A 23,725-nucleotide genomic window follows, 5' to 3' on the forward strand; every position below is an offset into this window, starting at 1 on the left:
CTTTTCCTGACTTTAAGAACAGTACCAAAAAATGGTGCTTCTGTCATTTATAACAGCTTTTTCTCAGTAAGTTATTCTTTTTCCTCAATTGGAGTCTCCCTTGGGAGTGGAACACATCCACACTTAGCACATATTGGTAACAATTTTAGTAGCTAAGGAGTTAAACAGTTTCAGGGACTGATGATTTTTTAGAATAAACTAAAAATATCAGTGATTCTGAGTAGTGGGTACATGTGCAAAAGAAAGAATTAACGTTATTAGCCAGTTGGTATATTTACTTTGTTAGGAAAGTAATATATATTCATTGTAGAAAAAAGTTAGAAGATAATTTCAAAAAGCTGAAGATAAAATAACTTCCCAAGTCAGTAAGTACTGCATGGAACCACCTAACTCTCCCCTGAAGTTATAGATTTTAGTTACTGATTATTTATATTATAAGGTCTAGTTTGAATATCCTTTAACATGCACACCTTCATCTTTGTACTCTATTTCCTTAGGTTAGATTCTTAGAAATGAAAATGAGCCCTCAAAGTAGATACACACTTTTAAGATTTTGCTAAGCAGTGCTGGTGGCTTTCAAGAAAGATTTTGCCAGGGGTGACTGGCTGGTTCAGTCAGTAGAATGAGTGACTCCTGATCTCAGGGTCGTCAAGGCCCACATTGGGGCGTGGAGTCTACCAAAAAGAAAAATAAGAGTTTATTTGAATAAAAATGGACTCAAATCGGGCAACGCCAAATTAAAAATGATTAGGATCCCTCCACCAATAAGAGCTAGGGGAGAGACTTTTTTTTTTTTTTTAATTTATTTTTTAAAGATTTTATTTATTTATTTATTTGACAGAGAGAGACACAGCGAGAGAGGGAACACAAGCAGGGGGAGCAGGAGAGGGAGAAGCAGGCTTCCCACCAAGCAGGGAGCCCGATACGGGGCTCAATCCCAGGATCACGACCTGAGCCGAAGGCAGACGCTTAACGACTGAGCCACCCAGGCGCCCCGGGGAGAGACTTTTTAGAGACGTAGAAGCAAAGTGAGGAAAATACTTGATTAGCTATAGTTTAAGCAGTTGCCTTATTTGGGAAGGACTTGTTGGCTGTTTGTGATTTGTTGTCTTTGGGTTTTGATTTAACCTTGAGGCATTTCAGGCTTACATTTTGGTTTGTTTATGTAGGATACTAAGTCTTTAAAGCCACCTCAGTCTAATGGCCCCCTTGTTTAATTAATAACCCCAAAGCTTCTAAATCTTAGGGCCCAGGAAGGACCTGGGCTTGCAGAAGCAATTTAGCTAAAATCTATAGACTTTAAGAACCATCTTTTCCATATTCAAAGTACACTGCGCTGATGGTGTTACCAAAGCTTATCCCATAAGAGTGAAACTAGAAGCTTCCTTAGAGATGATCTGTTTAAGGTCCTTTTTTACAGGTAAAGACATGAAGGCCCAAAAATATATTAAACTGGCTTAGCCAACCTCTGTTACCAAATGTAATGCCAGGTAAGTTATTTGCAACTAAATGTATGGTTTCCCCCTTTAAATCCTGCCGTTTCGACTGTACAATTAAATCAATGTGTCAAAAGTCATTTCTTCTCCTCAAGTACAATGTGTATTAAATGTCTTTTCAGTTGAAAAAATAATCCATTCACCCCTAAATGGATTCATAGTAGGCACATTTCAAATATATATGATACATTTCAATCCACTGATCTTAAAGTATTCTGAAAAAGAAATGTGAACCTGGAAAGTGCTATATAAAGTAAAATTAGCATATTGGAAAGGCTGAAGATAAGTGTCTTTTAATCATGGAACTGTTAATTTGAAGAAAAATGTATCTACCTCAAAATGTGTACAGTCTCCTTTTTCCTTCACTGGATGTGAAAAATAAAAGCAAATTATCTAAATAGTTCAGTGTAACATTTGTATATAATTTGTACTAATTTTTGTGAAATACCAAGAATGCCTGTATTTTGTAATAATATTTCAAAATATCTTTTGCCAGGTAGTTCTTTTCTTGAAACTTTCGATTGCCTGAGAGACTTGAGACCCTGTAAGATCCTTCATCACTCAGCTCTAATCAAATTTAGACATTTAAGAAATCTGATTCCCCCTGTAAGATTGCAAACTTTTATATTGGCTCAGACAATTTCCAGTTGTGAATAAGCTATTTTCTGATCAAAAGGCCAGTTATATTTTACATTTTCCAAGACATTGAAAATTCTACTTCAGAAACCAATATTGCACTGTATGTTAACTAAAATTTAAATTTAAAAAAAAGGGGGGCACCTGGGTGACTCGGTTGGTTAAGCATCTAACTCTTGATTTCCGCTCAGGTCATGATTATCAAGCTTCCCTCCTGCTTCCACCCCCACCCTGAACGTGTGCTCTCTCTCTTTTAAATGAATAAATAAAATCTTCCAAAAAAAAAAAAAAAGAAAGAAAGAAAAGAGGGGCGCCTGGGTAACTCAGTCAGTTAAGCGTCTGCCTTCAGCTCAGGTCATGATCCCAGGGTCCTGGGATGGAGCCCTGCATCATTGAGGCTCCCTGCCCAGCAGGGAAGCCTGCTTCTCCCTCTCCCTCTCCCTCTCCCTCTGCCCCTGCTCGTGCTCTCTTGCTCTCTCTCTCTCACTCTGTCTCTCAAATAAATAAAATCTTAAAAAAAAAGAAAAGAAAAGCTTTTCCAAGGGCCACAGGTCCTTTACTATTGTTACAAAATAGCAAAACCTATGAAAGAATGGCAATGCAAACAACTTTTCTCTTTTGAGGACTTTCATTAAACTCTGTGTTCCCACTTGAAGGTTTCCTGCTCAACAGGTTTCCTGGCATAAATGGACCTTTATAATAAATTGCCAAGTGGTTGTCCTGATGTACAGAGAACTATGAAGTTTGGCTTTGTGTTGTGAAATAAAAGTTAACTCTTAGTAGTTTATGTAAATTAAGTGAGAACCATTAGTTATTCTAGTGGTAACTCTGATTTGGGAAGAGGAGACTATCCATATGAAGAAGGGAAATTAGACCCAGTCTGAGAATTGGGACTCTATATCTGTGCAGTTAATTGGATTAATATCTTTTCAGAGCTGGGAATTTCAATGACATTTTTACAAACTGAAACTTCCATAAAAAAAAAACTTTTTTTTTTTTTTTTTTTGGTTTGTTTGGGCCCAATCTAGGCTTTGCCACAAGCATTCTCTGTCAAAGAATGAGCTTTCTGCAACTATGGTTTATCATGAATTGTTGATTCATAAGGACGATGAAAGGGACGAAATACCATTTTGTTGATCTTAGACAAAAGTAACTTTATGTGACTTAGACTTTGATATCACTTTGCTTCTGAGAAGCAAAGGTGTATGTGTTTTTACTGTAGGGATGGAATGTATACCATGCCGGCACGGGGGCACATAAGGACAAAAAATGGAAACCATATTAGCCTTCACTATATTTTGGAGCTTTAATTATAGAAGTTCTAAAGAAAATGCAAGCTCTCACTGTAAAAAGAAAAAAAATCTTCAACGACTGGAAGGTTTTATGGGGTAAGGAGAGGACAGGTAACTTTAACCCTGTTAGCCTTGCTGAAAAGTTTCCAAAATCATGAAATTTTTAGAATAACAGCATGCTCAGATTATTTATATAATGTGACTTTACTTTTGACTTCCCCCTAAATGATTTCTAATTCTATATTAGGAAGCTCTTTATGAAAAACTACCTAAAGTTTTAGGCAGATAATTACAATTCTTTCCTTTGAGGAGTGTATACTTATGGCTAGACTCTAAGCTCTTGAGGAAGACACAGTGCATGCTTTCTTATTCTCCCTGTATCCCCAACTCCATGCACAATTATTATTGTTTTTTAAGATTTTTTTTATTTACTTGTCAGAGAGAGAACACAAGCAGGGGAAGCAGCAGGTGGAGGGAGAGGGAGAAGCAGGCTTCCCGTGGAGCAGGGAGCCCGATACGGGGCTCGATCCCAGGACCCTGGGATCATGACCTGAGCCGAAGGCCGACGCTTAACTATCTGAGCCACCCAGGCACCCCCAGAAAAATCACCATTTTGCAGTCCCCACTGACATATTGATTCACACAGGAATCACCACTGGATGCTAAAATCATTAGCGATTGAAGAAAAAACAGATTATATCATAATACCAAAGTATGACCTTATATATTACTCAATTTGAAAAGGGAAAAAGTACCATTAATAAAAGATATGTGCTGGAGCACCTGGCTGGCTCAGTTGGTAGAGCGTACAACGCTTGCTTTTGGGGTTGTAAGTTCGGGACCCACGTTGGGTGTAGAGATTACTTAAAAATAAAATCTTTAAAAAAAAAATACAAGATTTGTGCTTACCATCCAACTCAAGTGATCAAAGTTAGGATCACTAATAAACTGATAATCATGTGCCTCCAGATAAAAGGCAATATAAATTACACAACATCACTCATGAGATACTCCTGCTGGAATACTCCTGTTTATCCTGAATCTACTCAAGGCTTTTTGCCTTTATTTCCAGTGTATAGGAAATACAGGGGGTTAGGGGCGCCTGGGTGGCTCAGTTGGTTAAGCATCTGCCTTCAGCTCAGGTCATGGTCCCTGGGTCCTGGGATCAAGCCCTGCGTCGGGCTCCCTGCTCAGCGGGGAGTCTGCTTCTTCTACTGCCTCTGCTGTTCCCCCCACCCCCTGCTTGTGCTCTCTGGCTCTTTCTATCTCTCTGTCAAATAAGTAAATAAAATCTTTTTAAAAGAAAATACAGGGCGTTAAAATACAAGTTTAAATGACACCATGAGAAATCAATTGGACAAATCCAGAATCTGGGACATTCTACAAGATAATTAGCTTGGTTTCTCCAAAATGTCAGCCACAAAAGAAAAAATATTTTAGAAATACTGTTATAAAATAGAAGAGACTTTAGATCACGGTTCAAAAAATAACTATATAAAACGTTTGAGGAACAACTGAACAATTCGAATGGGTGTTTGATGATAACAGGGACTTTTTGTTAGTTTTTTTAGGTATGTTATTCTATTGTGGTAACCTAGGCAAATGGCCTTGCAGGAGTTGCATGCCTAAAGTATTTAAAGGTGAAATGGCATGATGCCTGCAATTTACTTTTAAATGGTTCAGCAAAAATACATACATTCATATGTACTCATATATGGAAAGAAAGCTGGAGAGAGAGAAAAGGAAGGAGAGAGATGTCTTAAATATGGCAATCTGTTAGCAATTGAAATAGGTGGGTGTGTGGGGTTTCTTTGTACTAGTCTTGTAACTCTTCCCTTTTGGAATTTTTCATAATAAAAATATTTTTTATTAGGATATTTTGTCCAGAAGGGGTTTCCCCTCTTGCTGGTACCAGGGTGGCCATCAGGGGCTTTTTTTTTTTTTTTTTTTTTTGTCAAGCCAATGACGCCACTGGCTTTACTCCTGCAAATAACAGAATTCCTTGCCTAGCATGTGAAAGAAACTGGTTTGTACTTGGACACACAGAAATGCCAGAAAGTATAAGGTTGAACAATTTTCTGTTAGGAAGAATTATAGAAACAGGGCAACTGAAGGAGCAAAACTAGTTGAGGATATAAAACTAGTTAGAAAAAGAAATCACGTAGAAAAGTGTGCATTTCACTAAACTAGATTTTTTTCTCCTTTTTCTCCTCAACTTCCTAAATAGCTACTTGAAACTGTAAGAGAAGTTAAGCTCCCAAATAAAACACTTTAACTTAATACTAATGGTTTCTTCTGCCTCAATTTTTCCCCTCTTCTCATAAAGAAGCATTTATTACTGTATTCCATACTACTAGTCTGGATTTCTTAAAAATTAGACTGCTTAAAAAAAATTGTACATTGGTAATTTTTAATAACTTATTTTCAATCTGAAAAGATATTTTATGAGCTGGCCAAATTTTCCCTAATGCACACTTCTTAAATTAATAACATAGCTTAAATCTTTAAAGAATTCCCCAAATAAATAATGGATGTTTACATTGTTCTCAAATTCTCTGTTTCCTGTTCCCTCACCCCTACCTTAGGTCAGAACAAGGAAAATGTTGTGGACTAAAATCTTCGAACTAGTTTACATCAATAATAGCAGCAAGAAGCCCAGATGGTGTTTTGGGTTTTTTTTTTAAGATTTTATTTATTTATTTGACAGTGACACAGCAAGAGAAGGAACACAAGCAGGGGGAGTAGGAGAGGGAGAGGGAGAAGCAGGCTTCCTGCTGAGCAGGGAGCCCGATGCGGGGCTCGATCTCAGGACCCTAGGATCAAGACCTGAGCCAAAAGCAGACGCTTAACGACTGAGACGCCCAGGCACCCCCCCAGATGATGTTTTGAGAATTGAGTTTTTACCATGGCAATGGTTACTGTTTAATCACTGGTACAATCAAGTGAGTTGAAAAAAAAATCTGTGAATTTAAACAGTCATGAGTATTTGCTGAATGACCAGTCTGCTTGCCCGTGTTGACTTTTTCTTACCTGATTCCACTAACACCTCAAGAGGTCCAGATGGTCCCTGAAGTGGGTCTAACAATTTCTTCTTCACTGGTGTTGGCCAACCATTGACAAGATCAGACCTCTGATTCATCATTTAGATTTCCTATGGGGTGGTCTTTAAAAAAAAAAAAAAAAAAAATCTGTTCTTATATTCTCTAAACGTTATCTAAAAAGACTCCCTGTATTTTCTTTGTAAAGTTCAGTTAGCATCTTCCTTCAATTAAGCCAGCCATAAACTTAGAGAAATTAGTTAGAAATTGCAAATGAACAGCTACAAGTCTAATTATGTACATACATATACATATATACATATATATACACGTGTGGTGTGTGTGTGTGTGTGTGTCTGTTTAGAGAGAGAGAGACCTTGCCTAAACTCCCAAGAGAAGGGAAAGTATAAAAGCTTCATAGCAGGCTCTGGTCTTAACTTGCCTCTTTGTCCTTTAAAAAAAAAAAAATACAATGACATAATAAGAGGTCGCTGTGCTGTCTTTGGCTTTTCAAGCTTTTGGAGTCACTATTTGTGCTCATGACTAGAGCAATGAAAACAAGTCTTTTTTCCCCAAGACACAAGTAGCTTCAGTTCAAGCCACTCCAGACTTCCTTGCCAGTGACCTCAACAGTGACCTTGACTTATTCTAGGAAGAGCTCTTTCTGTTGAGTCCTTTTAGCTCATTTTTATGTGAATTTCTGTTCACTCCCAGTGGACTGAGATCACCCGATGAAGAAAACGTCATGATTCATTATATTTCTAGTGTGCTGACTTTTCATTATTTTAATATGTCTTTTCCTTACAGTAGCCTCTTTGGAATCTTGTACACCTAGCCTACAGAAGTGGCTTACCCAAGCAGTGACCGAGCCAGACTGCCGGCTTCCCCGGGAACACTGAGTCTCTTGTCATTTGAAATCGGGAGGAGAGGATCCAAGCTACATTCTCAGTCCTCTGTATCAGATTTCGGAAGTGAGAACTCAATCCCAATCAGTCTTCTTCCCAAACCGTGTCAAAGCTGGAGGTGTTTTTTAGTCGGTCTCCGGCTGTATGGCTTCCTGTCGACCATCATCATGTCTTCTGAAGTGTTTCACTTGACTGGCCCATGTGCACTTCCAGTTCACCATAAAATGGTGTGATGTCTGGCCATTCTCTTCACGTGCCCTTACCTACTGCTTCAAAGAGCTTGAGTCTCTTCTGGTGGATTCCCTTCTGGATTCTAGAAGCCTCTTGAGGGCAGAACCATTCTGAGCGTTTGTGTAGCTCTCCCTGTGCCTTGCACACGAAAGGCATTCAGTATTGTCAATAATGAGGATTCTCATTGCTGGAGCCTCTAGCTTTGAAGGATGAGGCCCACTGGGTGCCATCTGCTGGTGATGAGGACCAAGTTTAGTTGGCAGACACCATGACTAACAACCATTGTCAGAGTCCTAATGGTACCTACTACAAGATATGAAGATTAATACAACAGCCCTGCCCTCAAACTTTCTGATTTAATGGGGAGAAAGTCTATGCAAATCCTGGGATTGAATGGTGTGGGGAGGGCAGGGACCAGTATGCTGAACATGCTATTTGCAGTTGAGTGTGCAAGCAGCCAGCCTTCAGCTCCAAATTGGAATGTCTTGTGCGTAGGTGCGTGTGTGCTGGGTGCAGAAGAGTGCAGTTTACCACCCTACCATCACAGCTTGGTCATTGGAAATGGTCTAATCTAAACCTCACATAAATCAAATCCTAAATATTAGTACAGTATTATTTCTTTGTAGGCTTTGAATCTTAACCCTTCTTTTCCAGACCAGTCATTTAAAAAAAAGCTCAGTTCCTTTTTACCAACTAGCCCTAGAGTGTATTTGGACAAAGAGGCAGAATTTATCTGTATCTTCCAGGTTATCAGGGGAGAGTTGTTGGTCAGAAGATTTAGCAGTTTAATATATGACCTTACGGTGTGACCATCTGAACGTCAACCTGTGTGCTCCCATTTTTGAGAAGGAAAAAATTTAAGAAATTATTAACTAGCTACCTAGCGTTCAAACGTGTGGGTTATAAGTAGGCATCACCAGGACTGGGGTGCATGAGTGTTTCATGGTCACAAGGAACGGGGGTTGAATCTGCAAAAGTAGCTTTCTGGGAATTTGAATATGATTCTGGTAAAGTCCTTTATTGCAGCTTCGATTATCGCAGCCTGATGAAGAAGAAATCAGCTTATTTTCATAGGGAAGGGAAGACACATGCAAAAAAAACCTTTGTTGGTAATCTCAAGAGCTTTGGCTAAAGTAGAACATGTGACTTTTATTAAAAACCCAGATGCCACGGCACCTGGCTGGTTCAGTTAGTGGAGCGTGAAACTCTTGATCTTGGGGTCGTGAGTTCGAGCCCCACGTTGGGTGCAGAGGTTACTTTAAAAATTAATTTTAAAAAGTTTATTAAAAATCTGGATGCCAATAAAAATTTGGGAGTGAGTCATAATCTTCGTTGCTCCCCCTTATCTTTTGTGCTCCCCACCCCCATCTCTGCTCCAGCCTTCTGAATTAGCCCCTCTGATGTCTTTATGGTGACTACCCAGCCTATCATACAGGACAAAGGTCTTTGAGCCATCAAGTGACTTCTGTAGACTCTGTACCATGAGCATGAGGATCACAAGGGACCCACTTTTTTATGAGCTCCCGTTCAGTGAGGCTGTTGGGGTAGAATTCCTTCCTCTGCCCTCCCTTCCAGTAGACAAGGTTTAACCTGATTATACCCAGCAGGCAAAAAGGCACCCTTGGAAATTAGTCTCCTTATTGAGACTGACTGTGAAGAGGGCATGCTTGTAAAGGAAAGAATGCAAAGCTAGAAAATATGTTCCAATCTTTGATAAGGGGTAGGGGGTGAAGAGGGGAAATGAAGATGTGTGAACATCTAGCATTTTTTCTGCTTTCCCTTATTTATACTCCTTTCAAAGTTACAAATGTGATGTGTCATTGTGACCCCAAACTTGGGGTAAATAAGAATCCACAGTGAGATGGTATTCAATTTTCCCTGGAACGAGAAATTGTCCCTTTGGGGGATGGGGGGTGGGGGGGGACAATTTCCAGCATAAAGATAATTCCATTGTACAGTGTAAATTAGAGTCCTGTGTTCAGTTGTGTGCTTGCCCTACATCCCCTCTCCCCCTGTGTAAAACAGACACCGGAGAGACATTGCCCATCAATCACCCCACAGGAAGCACGACACAATTTGAAACTCAAAAATTCAGAAATTCTCATACCTGTTCCTTCAACAAAGGGATGCAGTGGGGAGAGAACCCAGTGTTTTACTTCAGAAATCAGCAACATTTCAAGCAAAATGAAGAGTAATTTGCTCTTTTCTGGAGCCTGGTCCTATAGAGAAATAATGTAGATGTTCTACTCCATGTTATGGCTTAATATACAATTTAACACACAAAAGTTGCTCATATGTACAAAAACACCAGATAAAAGGAACTTAGAAATGTGAGGGTAATGTCTTTCATTTATTTTAAACTACAGGTGGCTGAATGTTTGGTATCACCTCTCTGAGTTAGATTCAATACAGTAGCCTCTTTCTTCGGGAGGGGGCCGGCAGTTAGGAGTGAAGATGAAAAGAGAAGTCCAGGGTTTAACCCCAGTGCAGCCCTGTTCAGAGTTAGCCTGGTCAGGCCCACAAAGGGATACAAACTGTGAGCTAATTGTGATGCTGAGTGTTTTGGCAGGGATCCTCTTTGTGGCCAAGGCCCATCAAAACTTGAATAATGGTGTTTCTACCACAAGGCTTACCCTCTTTCTCCAAAAATGGTCCATTTGAATTATTTCTATGTATCTGGCTTGAGAAATACTAAGATGCTAATTGTTATGCGCTGGTGTGATGATTTCCTATCTTATGGAAAGTATTTGCCTTCTTATTAAAAATAGAAGCTTAGTGCAAAAGTATTTGTTCATAACTGGTCCTTAAACTAAGTACAAACTCAATTTCCAAGAGGAGTAAAAAGGGCTTTACAAATTGCTAAGTCACCAACATGTCCTTTTGCCCACCTTTATATGCCCTACAAAGTCTTGTACAAGACGTGCATATATTATTTCCCCAGGGAACACACACACACACACACACACACACACACATCCCACCACCAGCACCACATACCAATATTGTTGATTCACTGGGTTTCTGTTTGCTGACCGCCTGTCCTGTGTTAATGGTTTCAAATTGCTGTTTGCTCCGCGAACTTCTTCAGAGGGTAAACCATTTGAAACCGTTAAAACCAGGAGCAAAAGAAATTGGCATCTGACATCCTCTTTAACTTAATTCCTCTAAGGGAGACCCACATACTTGTTTTGATTATGGGTGGGGCAAAGAAGGGATACACTTTCATATTATATTTTAAAGGTATTTTTCTCCTCAAAATTTGAATGTTATAACAGCCACACCCTACATTGATCATTAATACTGATCAGTTCTCTAAGCACTGTATCGATTGTAAACTAAAAAAAAAAAAAAAGCCTAGCTGAGGACTTTCTGGGTAAGAACCTCAGTGATTTTACAGTATTTCTCTTACCTCAGTCTCCACTTCCATCCCTGCCTCCAAAACATACATGCACACAGAGGCACGCACACACCTTAAAAGGGAGCAAATGAGCATTGGGCTCTAAGGAAGCATAGACAGCAGGAGAAAGAGGTCATCGACTGTCTAATTGTCTCATTCTTATATGTCGGTAAGGATTGCCTGTAATCTCTCTTACCCTCAAAGAAATCAGGCACTGCTGTTGACGAAGTACCTGTATTTACTTCTGGCCAGGGAAATGCCTGTTGATGCTACCATGGATATCAACATCACATGCGTCCCATGTGAAAGCACTTTCTTTTTTTTTTCTTCATTTCTTTTTTTTTTAAGTAGCCTCCACACCCAGCATGAAGCCCAAAACAGGGCTTGAACTCACACTCCTGAGATCAAGACCTGAGCTAAGATCAAGAGTCAGATACTTAGACGATTGAGCTACCCAGGTGCCCCTACCTGTGAAAGCATTTTCTATTTTAAATTTTCAGAAATCACTACTTAGCACCCAGAAAAAAAGTTTCTCCCTCTTAATGGTTGGAGCCTAGTTATTATTTACTATGCTTAAAGGCAACTTACTATTTCCATTTCTTAGCCTGCAAAAAGAAAACATCATTATCTCGGCTCAAAGTTGTTTAGAAAACAACAGCAATCCAGTGTCTGCATTTTGTCAATGAGATACTTGATGTGAATTTGCATTCATGGTGACAACAACAATTCTGTTGATTTTATGTATTTTACACCTTCAACCTTTGAAGGGAACAAGGAGGTCTAGCAATTTCTCTTAGAAATGGCTGTTATTAGAAGGAGTGGTGAGTCTTTGCTTTTGTCTGCCAAGCCTGTTTAACTAGAGAGTTGGTAGTTGGTTTCTTTTGCAGTTTCCAATTTTAAGAGCAAAGACACAGCCTATAATCTAAATACTGAACAACTGATCTCATCAGATATGTTTTAAGAAGAACAAAGATTAAGTAAGTCTCCGTCTGTATCACTGAGAGAAAGGGTTTTAAAAATCAGTTTGATGCCTCAACCCTATGCTAGAGGGGACTTATTTCAGGGTGTCCACTGCGGTTCCTTAGTGGTCCATGAAGTCAGCTCATGCATTAGACTTCTTCCTTACGCAAATAGGCCTGTTTTATTTATTTATTTATTTTAAGATTTTTTTATTTTTTTATTTGACAGAGAGAGTACAAACAGGGGGAGTGACAGGGAGAGGGAGAAGCAGGCTCCCCACTGAGCGGGGAGCCCGATGTGGGGCTTGATGCGGGGCTCGATCCCAGGACCCTGAGATCATGACCCAAGCTGAAGGCAGACGCTTAGCCGACTGAGCCCCCCAGACGCCCCACAAATAAACCTCTTTTAGAACCATAAGGTATTTTTTAGGGTGGATTCTGCAATTTGATTTATTTTGGTTTGAAGGTTTTGTTGAGGAGCTCCTAATGACATTCCAATACAAAGTGCTTGTTATAGAGGAAACCACCAGCTTCTCAGGGCTGAGGAAGGGAAGCCCGAAGACAGAATATGAACTGGGCAAAGGAAAAAGAGCAATCTGGAAAGGACAGTCTGGGGAGAGGGAAGACGCGCTGCAGACCGAGAAGTTCTTCGGCAGGGGTTGGAGCTGGGACCTGTGGAGGCCATGGCCGGGGCCACACGAAGCTACGAGCACGCTCCAGAGAGGTTCGGCTTGCTAGGAGAAGTGCACGCTGGCCACCCTGCCCTCTGCTCCGGCACCCCTGAGGTTGGCAGCTTCAAGCCACAAATTCTGGGGCTGGGCTGATTTTGGGCACACTTGGCTTCAGGAGTCTTGCTGGCCTTCCTCCCAGACAGAGCTGCTGAGGTTTCTGGGATACAGACAAGCAGCCCACCTTACCTCCCAAGCACAAGGTCCGGGGAGACCAGGGTGTGGTTAACAATCAGCGTATTAGTGGACGAAGAACAAAGTGTCCTCTAGATTCCCTGCCTTAGATTCACATCCATGGAGACATTGATTTTCTTTCAGAGTTGTGCTCTGTGCTACGCAACTACTTTTTGGCCGCCTAATAGGCACAACATATCAAATAAGAGCCAAAGATGAAGGCTGATACGTTCAGGGCCCACACACAATGCTGCGTGAGTGCAGCAGAACAGTTCAGACCGCAGGAGGGGAAGGTAAAATGCAGCCAGTGTCCGATGGATGATCACCACTTTCTTCCCGTAGGCACGTGTGTGAACCTACGGATGCTTTTGAACAGGTAGGTAATGTGATGAAATTAGACTTTCGAAAACACTGGCCTGACAGTGGAATCAGGGAAAAGAGCGGAGAAGGAGAAAGGACACCAAGGCAGTGGACACAGGAGCCCGATTTAACTTCTCTAAACTAAAAAATACAGATTGGTGGGTTTCTAGGGTTGGTGTGAGAATCACATGTGGTTCCTGACACATGGCCAACAGCAAATATTTATATCAGCTCCCCCATCCTCTAATTGGGGTGAGTGGATGTGGATATAAAGTACAGATGTTAGAGATGAGACTTGTGGCAAGAGCAACAAATTCAGTGAATACTTAGATATAAGGAATTCAGAAGAGAAAAAGAACCAGAGGAAAGCCGGGATTTCAAATTTTAAAAATCTAGTCTTTTTTTTTTTTTAAGATTTTATTTACTTATTTGTTAGAGAGCACAAGAGCACAAGCAGGGGGAGCAGCAGGCTCTCTGCAGAGCAAGCAAGCAGTCCAAATTTGGGACTCGATCCCAAGACCCTGGAATCATGACCTGAGCCAAAGGCAGATGCTTAACCAACTGAGCAGGCATCCCTAAAAATCAGGTCTTAAGTAAGAGGTACAGGTAGGATAAGTGCTAGTTTTAAGAGAAAGATGAGTTGACCCTTGGACATTGAATTTGGACCTGAGATATTACAGAGACAATATGGATTTGAGAGTCACTGACCTAGAGGTGAAGTCAGAAGTGGATTTGCCTTGGAGCTCAAGTTTTCCTGCCCCTCACTCTCCTAGACACTTCCAAGGACATACACCTAGTGTTGTGTTTATAAGTTACTGATTTTCTTTAAAAAGCTCCCTCAAGAGTTATATAAGCTTCAGGCCCTATAAAATCTGGACCTTTACAGGTTCAAGTCAGAAGACAGAACCCATGGGATAATGGGAGACAGAATTGGAAGAATCCAGTTACTGTCCTCAAAGGACAAAAGGGGTCAGCAGAGGAGGCCAGAGGGGCAGAGAGAAGGTCTGTAGGCCAGCATGCAGCAGGGAGATCAAAAAGACTTGAGGTTGATGATGGGTCACTGGATTTAACTATTCAAAAAAGTGGCTGATTTGAAAATGTCTACTGAGTACAGTGTGGGGGAAGCCCAGGTTGGGGGGAGCGTATTGATGAGCGGGAAGTGTGCAGTGAATGTAGACCCTTCATCTGGCCAGCCCTCCATAAAAGAAAAGGAGAGGATACCATTCCGCTCCTCAGTTTTAAAATTCTTCATTCAACTTTTGCCTATGCAGTCCATATTCCTTTGGGATTAATATTAACTCCCTGAGCATGGATCTGGCTTTCTCTTTTATTACATTTCCCACTCCTTGAGATTTTCTCTGGTCTTGGTTGGATCTACTCCTCATGTGTAGTGTAAGCCTGGTCAATGGCTAAGAAACGGGCTGTTGGCTGGCACTGATTTTGTTTTTTGTTTTTGTTTTGCTTTGTTTTTGCCCTAATAGCTTCACTTTTTCCATCCACATGGAGAATGAGTTGTGGGAGTTCAGGGGTTGAAGACCAGGGTGGAGAGACCGAAGTCATCAGGCACCAGAGAGAGGCTGGAAAACTGTGGTCTGTTATCTGTTAACCAAGTCAAAGGTAAGGATGACTTCATCCCCACCCAGGGCGCCTCTCCACCCCTTCAGCTGATTTCCGACCGGCTGGTTTACCCAGGAAAGGTTTTCTTTGACTATGTCTCTCGCTGCCTGGCTTCACAAGTTACTTTGGAAAAAAAAGATGCGATTAAACTGTTCCCCGGTTTCTTCCTGTGAGGAGTCTTTCCCAGACAGCGTCCGTTCATGCGATCTGACTTGCAGTGGACTTTTTTTTTCTTTGCTTTGTTTAAATATAACTGAAAGACCTTTGTTACCATCATCATTGAGGAGATTTAAAAAAAAAACGCAACACACCTACAGGTTTGCAGGACCCAGGGAGGAGGTGACCTTTGGGTAGCTCGCGCTCGGCTGGGATTCGGCTGTAAGGGCTGGGACAGTGCACCCCAATGCTGCCCCAGTGCTCTCGGGAGAAACAAGCGTGCGGCAGAGGGTGGCCTGGCGCGCGCGCCTGTGTGTGTGCGTGTGCGCGCGCGCGGAGGGCGTGCGTGCAGGAGTGTGCGTGTGCGCAGGGAAGGGTGGCGGGGAGGTTGCGGCAGAAGCTGTTTTGTGGAAAGCACTTGCAGGTTCGGAACCGGCTTGGCGCCTCCCCTTGCGGGTTACACGAGGACACCTGGCTCTTCTTCACGCTCGTACTTCTCTGTTTCCCGCCAGCCCTACTTCCTCGAGCGCCTTCGGGTGCGGGGAGCAGCGTGCCGGGTGGCGACTTGCAGGCCCCCGGGGCCCCGGGAAGGTGAAGATGAGCGCCGCGGCCCCGACGTTGGCGCTCGGAGGGTGGGAGGAGGGAAGCGGCCGAGCAGGAAAGGGCGTGCTGCCCTTTGCGGCAGGCGCTGGGAGCGGGCTCGTCTGCAGCATTGTTACCTGAGGCAGCGGCTGAGCCCCGCCCCCCGTCGCCCTCCCCCTCGCGGTCCCGAGCAGCCCGGGCTGCCGAGACCCGGGAAGCGGCGTTGGCGCTGGGAGACAGCGGTGGGGAGCCAGGAGCACGCGCGGAGAGCGCGGGCCGCGGGTGAGTGGGAGCCGGGCGGCCGAGGCCGGGGCGACCGCCGCTCGGGGGCCCCGGGAGCCGGACACTCCCCGGCTCCCGAGGGCCAAGGGCGGGGATCAGCCTGGACCCCAGGCTGCGGCGCCAAGTCTCGGCTGCTGCCTTCGAGCCACAGTGGGAAGGGCTGGGGAGGTTTGCGCGCTCCCTCCACACCCACTCGAGTGACTTTGGTGCCTGCACTGCGCAGGCTGCAGAGGACAGCGATCGGTCTGTTGAGGCCAAGACGCGCGGGTCTGGACCCGCGTCTGGAGAACGAGCTAGGTCACGGGCCGCCGCCCGGCTGCACCAGGGTCGGCTAGTTTAGCTCTAGCTGCTAAGATTTTTGGATAAACCGCGCCCCCACTTGATCCCTGCCCGGCCTAAGAGCGCGCCACTGGCCAGCGGGGAGCCAAGACTTGCCGCTCCAGAAAGTGGGTGCGGGGTTGGCGAGGACTGCTTCGGGGTGATGCGGACCGAGGACAGGGCGGCTCTTGCTCTCGCACACTGGTCCTGGCCATTCGAAGTTCAGATTCGAAGTCTCGCCGTCAGCTTGTAGAAGTTTGGGGAGGGAGCGGGTGGGCTGGTAGATTAGCTCCAGCCGCCGCGGTGCCCGTAGCTCGGGGACTGCGGGCTCTCCGGTTTTATCCTCCGACCAAACACCAGGAGTCTCCCCTCTACATTTTTTTTTTTTTTTTTTTTTTTGCCGGCTCTTCAGGGCTCCTATCCGCTGATCCGCAGTGCGGCCTTGAGGCTTTCTCCCCCGCGCCTGGGACCCAGACCCCGGACAGCGGGGAGGTTGTCTCCACGAAGGTTCGAGGACTTGGCAGAGCCCGGGTTGGCGAACCAGGAGATCCCCTCTTTCGCTTCCAAGCCACTGAGACACCTTCCCTCTTTAGGGGGAACCGACCCGGCTTCTGGAGCTCTGTGCGGCTGCTGGGCGGAGGGGCGGGTACCCTGGGAACGGCGCCGGGCCGGGGGGGGGGGCGGACCCTAAGCTCGGGTCCTCCGGGAGAGGGGGCGGGGCCGGGCGACCCCCCCCCCCCCGGCACGCCCAGACCCGCCCGCCCAAGGGGCCGCGGGAGGGACGAGCGTGTGCGGCGGCCGCTCCAGTCGATTCTGTTCGAGGACTGGAGGACGCTCGGCGCTCCCGGGAGGCGGAGGGCCCAGTCCTTCCCGGGCGTCGGCCCTTTCGGCCCCGCTGGTTCCCGCACGGCCCGCAGCGGCCTCTCCGCCGAGCGCGCCCTCGCCCCGCCGCGGCAGCCGCCCTGGAGCGTGCGCCGCCGTGTGGGCGTCTATCTCGGCTGCGCACCGGCGCCCGCTCCCCCACCGCCACTCCTGCCGCGGCGCAGATAAGGACGCGGCTGGCGGCTCGCGCGCGCCCGCGGGACCTCCCACTCGCGTCGCTCCTGGGGATTGGGGCGGACGCGGCGCCCCCGAGCCCTCTGCGCGGCCGAGCCGGGGCCGTCTTGGTGAGTGGCTGGGGCGGGACACAGGGCCCGGGGCTGGGGGGCGGAAGGACGCGGTGGATCGCTGGCCAGTGCAAAGACCTTGGAAAGCTACTCTGTGTTCAGACTTCTGGGAAGAAATCGTGGCCCCCGGTGCCCCCACGCCGAATTTCTTCGGGACCTGGCAGTCAGACATCTGTTTGCACAGAAGTTGCTCCTAGTGTTCGGCCGTCTGTGACCCCCCTCTCCTGACCCACAGTTGTGTTCCTGGAATGAGTAGCGAGCGCTTCCTTCCCTCTCTCTGGAGCATCCTTGGGCGCTCCTTTGCTTTTTTCCCTTGGTTTGGGGACCTTGAGAGAAACGGAAAATGCACATTCAGAAACAAGCGTTCTTTCTCTGCTCTCTGGGTGTTGCGCTCGGGGGCATCTGTGAAGTGTTTATGTTGTGCTGCAGATTAAACACGCTGACTGGAGACAGTCAGGGGTTCTTTGGCTGCAGCCTGCGGTGCCAAGGTGAAGCGCTGGATGTTCCCAGCTCTGGTTCGACTGTGTGGTTGACATTCTCGGTTGAATAATCAAGAAAGGTTTTGAAAGATAGGCGGTCGGGGAGGGGCCTTTCCCCAATGAATTAGTGGAGGGCAAAAATTCCGTATTTTAGAATCGCCTGTACTCTCCCTGCCCTTTTTTCTCCCGCAGATAAAAGGGCTGTGTGTTCCCCTGTCTGCTCTCCAAACCTGGCTTTCTCTGCCCCCGTTTGTCATCAGAAGGGTGTGGGCCAGCCCTTCCTGCTCCCACCTCATCTGTGACACAAGTCAGAAATGAAGGGGAAAGGTTTTCTGGCGGATTTTCCTTGGCGTTTACTTTTGATTATTGTTGACCTAGAGGGTGAGTGAGCAGCTGAGCTACTGGGCCCCACTAACCCTCTTTCAGGAAAACGCTGAGCTCTGAACTGACTTTCAGGAACATGTTTTCCTCCGAAATATACTGTGAAATGAAACACATATTCTCTCTTCTTCCCTCCTGCTCACGCCCTTCATGTTTCTGACACCAAGAGCAAAGCAATGCTGGCTGTTGGGCTAGTGGGGCTTCTTTGAAGACCCTTTTGAACATTCGCATTCTAAGACTTTCTGCTTGCTGATCAGCTAAAGGCTAAAGACATGGTCCCAACATCCTCCTATTAAAAATTCACATAGTTAAAAGATGCTGTGTTGAGCTATAGCCTCTCTAGAGGGTCCATCACTCAGACACACCCCTGATGGCTCATGAGCAGCACTCAGCGGGCTTGAAGTGTTCTCATCTTCAGAGCCTTACAGTGGCAGCTCTACATTTTACTCAGGGCTGAACCTTTGTCAGGCTTAGCAGCTGTCCTCCCTGCTGCTGAGGTCCCCAACCTGTAGGTGAGATGTTAAATACAAACCTGTCTCTGTCTGCCCTGGGGAGATTGATGGGACCTTTGACATTTTCCAGACAGAGCCAAGGCTAATTCCATTGTCCCTCCTGGCAGTTGGCAGCTGTGAGAAACAGCAATGTTTTCAGGGCTGTGGCATTACCTGTATGCTAACACACTTGGAGAGTATGCTTTTGCGTCTTTACTGTGGACCATCCCCTAGTAAATCAAATGCTCTTTGTGTATCCTCTGTTTTCATATGTTATGAGACTCTGGAAAGGGTTAGAATGTCTGTCTGCACTCTCTTTTTCCTGTGTCTCTTGACATTGGAAATCCTGCCCAAAGGGAAAGCCCTATCAAAGCCCTGTTGAAGCCGGTAGTAAAAGCATTAGCATCTTAGCTAATCATTGCTGGAGAATTTATTCATTAGGAGCTGTTGGGGGCCTAGGATCCTTATTTGTTAGCCTGGGAAAAAATTAGCCAGGCAACATACCAGTAACAGTGTTGTAAAGTTTATTTTGTTCTTTCAACTTTTAAAAATAACTGCTTTCTCTAGATGGGGCAGTGGTTAGAATTATGCCAGCGCCTAACTAACACATGCCACTTTTTACTTTGACAAGCCTTTATCTTGTCCTTCTTCTGTGCAATGCACAATACTCAAAAAGACTTGCATCCTTTGGAGCTTTGGTGATAGAAACTAGTGCTGGTGCACAACCTGAGTGTATGGGCTTTCTCACTCTTCAGTATCTCTGTACTTGCCGTATGAGGAGGTTTAATGGCACATCTGTGGATGGACTTATGCCGCACTGAGTTATTGCTTTCTAGGATGGAGACTTTTTAAGGTTATCGCCATTCTTAGCAGGAATAATCTGTAAACGAGTCAGCCTATCTGTAGTTGGAGGTGAGTTGGAGGATTAACAACTCTTCAATACATGAGATATTTTATATACAGAAGTATTTTAAACTATGCAAGGGTAAACTGCCAAGATTACCTGTGCAGTCTTGAAAAAGAGTTCAAATGTAACTATAAACTGTAATTGACAATGAGTCATTGCTTAAGGGGTGCCAACTATGAAAACAGCCTGGTTATGCCCCTAATGGTAATTATGAAAACTCCTTTTAAAAGCCAGTTGCATCTCAAGTGAGCTGTAAGTTGGCTTGGATAAATCATTTCAGTTTTACTTTCTAAAAAATTACTTAATGGGGGCGCCTGGGTGGCTCAGTTGGTTAAGCCACTGCCTTCGGCTCAGGTCATGATCCTGGAGTCCCGGGATCGAGTCCCGCATCGGGCTCCCTGCTCGGCAGGGAGTCTGCTTCTCCCTCTGACCCTCCTCCCTCTCATGCTCTCTGTCTCTCATTCTCTCTGTCTCAAATAAATACATAAAATCCTTTAAAAAAAAAAAAGGATTTTAAAAAATTACTTAATGATGATGGCTGCACAACACTGCAAATGTACTTAATGTCACTGATACACAATTATAAATGGTTAAAATGGTAAAAAAAAGAAAAATCCAGTTAGTAGCTGGCAGTGCTATCTTCTACCTGTATATAGTTTTCAAAAGTTAAATATTCAAATGTTTCATAAAAACATTTGTGCTTATAACTTATTTATTTATTTATTTATGGGGGGGGTGGCAGAGAGAGAATCTTAAGCAGGCTCCACCACCCCTAGCACAGAGCTGGACGTGGGGCTTGATCTCACAACCCAGTGATCATGACCTGAGCTGAAATCAAGAATCGGATGCTAACTGACTGAGCCACCCAGGCGCCCCTGTTCTTATAATTTAGAGATAATATAATATATAATCACTGCGTATTGAAGAAGGACAAACTTAGTAACTTAGAAAGCAAAGAATGGGACTGTTAAAGGCATTTTTCTACCATCCAGGAACAACTTAGCATTTTATCCATAAACCCAATACATATTTTAAAGAAAATATAACACCTGTGAAAGTAAAGAGAAATCATATATACACATGACACTGGTTATTGTTAGTAATAACGAACTATGTACCAGGCATCTTAGTACATGTATTAGCTCGTTCATTCTTATGCAAAGCAATGAAACAATGTATCTTTATAGTATACGTAAGGATGCTGAGACATAGGTTCGACAGCCTACCTCACCTCAGATTGCACATCTAAGTAGTAGCAAACCTGAAATCTGAGGAAAAAACAGTCTATTTCTAGAGTCTCCACTCTTATTCCCAAGGCAATCCTGTCTTTTATACATGGTTCTGTGTAAGGCATTTCATAATATTTGAATTAGTGCTATCAGGCAGTTTACTCCTGCACAACCCAGTATTATTTGACCACCGTGTGTCTGTAAGTGTGAGCTTCAACAGTGATGCTGTAAAAGGGTAATTACACTCAGAAGTCCAGTGTAAAAAAGACTCTCCATGTGACCTGGAGGAAACAGTCCCCTTTTTACACTCCTACATAGTTGGGGAGCTCACTTCATCGCCTGCATGGAGTCCCTTCTACATCCTCCGTTAATCTGGCCTTACATCTAAAGAAATGTGGTTGTTTTGACCTCTGTTTTCACATCAGGTCTGTAACAACTCAGGACCAAAAACAAACATTTAAAGGCCAATAAAAACACAAGCCACCAATATAACTCAGTGACTGTGTGGATAAGGGATAGACCTGTGGCAGGTATGATGCGAGCAGCATATACTTGTGTGTATGTGTCTTCTCTGCTAATAGTATCACAGAAGAAGCTGAAGAGGTAGGCATGAAGTTCTGATTGTTCCTGAAGAGTGGCTTAATGAGAATCTAAAATGATAGCATTGGCAGCAATGAGAGAGGTCATGGAATGGATCCCAACCTCCTAGTTTTACAAAGGGCAAAACGGAAGTCTGGGAAGGTGAAGTGACTTGTCTACAATGTAAGCAGTAGGGGCGCCTGGGTGGCTCAGTGGGTTAAGCGTCTGCCTTCGACTCAGGTCATGATCCTGAAGTCCTGGGATCGAGCCCCACATCGGGCTCCCTGCTCAGCAGAGAGTCTGCTTCTCCCTCTTACCCTCCCCACCTTGTGCTCTCCCTCTTTCACTCTCTTTCTCAAATAAATAAATAAAATCTTTAAAAATAAATAAATAAAATGTAAGTAGTAAAGTTTGATTTAGAGCTACAACCTTTAAACATCTAGTGTTCTTTTCTCTATTGGCGGGGAGGCCACATCACCAAATGGAGCAGGAACATGGTGGCCCTGACTCTAGGGGAATGAGTTTGGTTGCTATTTTATCATTTCCAAATGCCCTGCCACTTCCATGCAAGGCAAAGGATAACCTTTGACCAAGTGATTGGTAGGGGACATGTCCGTACAGGAGAAAGGCAGGGTCGTCCACTAATACCTAATGCTTCAGCCATTTGGGTAATTTCCCTAGGGGTTGGGTATCCATTGCCCAAAGAAAATGAGCCAGTTAGTGAACAAGTAGTTTATTCATAAACTGAGCAATACTTGCTGAACCTATAGCAGGTTCTCAGTCAATATGTGTTTTATTGATTAATGGAAGGTTTCCAAGTTGGGTTTGTTGGCTGCTTCTTTGGCAGCATTTCCAAGCAGTAAAATTTTGCTTGGTTCACATTTAGAAAAATATCAGTCCCATTTTTTGCTCTTTTGGATGTGTTTCCTCTCATTGATTGTAATACCCAGCCACTCCAGGAGGACTGGTACGAGGCTCTGAAGGGAAGAGCTAGCATTCAGATGTTTTCCTGTACCGATTTCAAGTTGTTTTATCTCTGTAGGTTTGGAAGATGACACACAGCACAGTTGCCTTTTTCTCTGGCAGCCGACCAGCGAGTGAAAAAGTATGACACAAGTTTGATGTTTGTGTCTGCTTCCCCAAGGCCAAGAAATTATCTCCTTAGAAGGCAACAGTACTATGCATGTTATGAATTGTGTCTCCTTGGCCAGCGATAAAGAAAATGGGACTACCACTGCGGCAGCTGGATTCATGATCCGGCAGACAGCACCGCCACCCCCTCCTCCTCCTCCTCCCCCCCCCTCCACCATGTCCATATGCAGGGGAGGGATTTCCTCCCTCTCCTCCTCCTCCCTGCCCACCGCCGCTCCCCGGGGGGCCTCCGCTCCCGCCTCCCCCTCCAGGACTACCCCCAGCTTCTCCCATGAATGGCTACAGCCACCTTGGTAAGAAAAAGCGGATGAGAAGCTTTTTTTGGAAGACCATTCCAGAGGAGCAAGTTCGCGGCAAAACCAACATCTGGACTTTGGCCGCCAGGCAGCAGCATCACTACCAAATTGATACAAAGACCATCGAGGAACTCTTTGGGCAGCAAGAAGATACTACTACCAAGTCTTCCCTTTCTAGGAGAGGAGGGACTTTAAATTCATCCTTCAGGGATGCTAGGGAAGAGGTAAGAACGGATCTCGGGGAGGGATAATCCTCCACACGCTGCATTGTTTTGTGTTTGGAAGGGTGTGTACGTTTCAGAACTTGCTAAAGCACTAAGTAAGATAATGTGTGTGTGCTCTGGAAATGATAGAAAGGGCCTTACATGATGAGCCTGAGCTGACTAGCAGAAAAGTGTAAGAAGCATGCATGCCACATCCTCCCAGACATCCCGGTGGATTATGACCTCACGCTGAGAACATGCTATGTGGGGCCATCGTTCTTTGGCCTCTCAGCACTGCCCTGTCTCCAGCAACATCTGCTGCGGTTTCCCCTGGTGGAGCAGTTCTGCCGAAGTCCATGTTATTAGTCTCTGTCGAAACAAAAACCTGAGTTCCTGGAACTTTCTGAGACAAAATGTCCTTTGTTAAAGACACCCTTAACTAATATGCATCCTGAAGATTTTATCCCTATTTTTCCCTCTAGTTTTCCTTCCCTAAGTGTTAGGAGAGAGCCTTCATTCCTCTAAAGTGTGGCCATTGTGGAATAGAGATTTCCAGAGAGTTCAAAGCATAAAGCTAGTTTTAGGATTTTCTAGCAAGCATATTGCCAGTTAGCAATAAATGTCTTACACTGAGAACAAAGTAAAGCTGGCAGGTTATAAGAAGTTCACTG

At 44.6% G+C, this 23,725-nt stretch overlaps 2 protein-coding genes across 2 annotated transcripts in view; both read left to right on the top strand.

The window, feature by feature from the left end:
• Positions 1–10,612, top strand: part of ARFIP1 (ADP ribosylation factor interacting protein 1) — a 127,946-nt gene extending 117,334 nt beyond the window's left edge. The window contains exon 9 of the mRNA XM_064585183.1: positions 7,270–10,612. Coding sequence (XP_064441253.1) covers positions 7,270–7,272 — 3 coding nt within the window. The 3' untranslated portion in view covers positions 7,273–10,612. The remainder of the gene's footprint in view (positions 1–7,269) is intronic.
• A 3,179-nt stretch (positions 10,613–13,791) lies between these two features.
• Positions 13,792–23,725, top strand: part of FHDC1 (FH2 domain containing 1) — a 42,772-nt gene continuing 32,838 nt past the window's right edge. The window contains 3 exon segments of the mRNA XM_045880277.3: positions 13,792–14,833; positions 22,446–22,704; positions 22,706–23,075. Of these exon segments, the coding sequence (XP_045736233.2) occupies positions 22,583–22,704; positions 22,706–23,075 (492 nt within the window). The 5' untranslated portion in view covers positions 13,792–14,833; positions 22,446–22,582.

This window comes from Mirounga angustirostris, unplaced genomic scaffold, assembly GCF_029215605.1.
Source record: "Mirounga angustirostris isolate CCGP_5_RB_7025 unplaced genomic scaffold, mMirAng1.0.hap1 SCAF_2, whole genome shotgun sequence".
In the NCBI taxonomy this organism is placed as follows: domain Eukaryota; kingdom Metazoa; phylum Chordata; class Mammalia; order Carnivora; family Phocidae; genus Mirounga; species Mirounga angustirostris.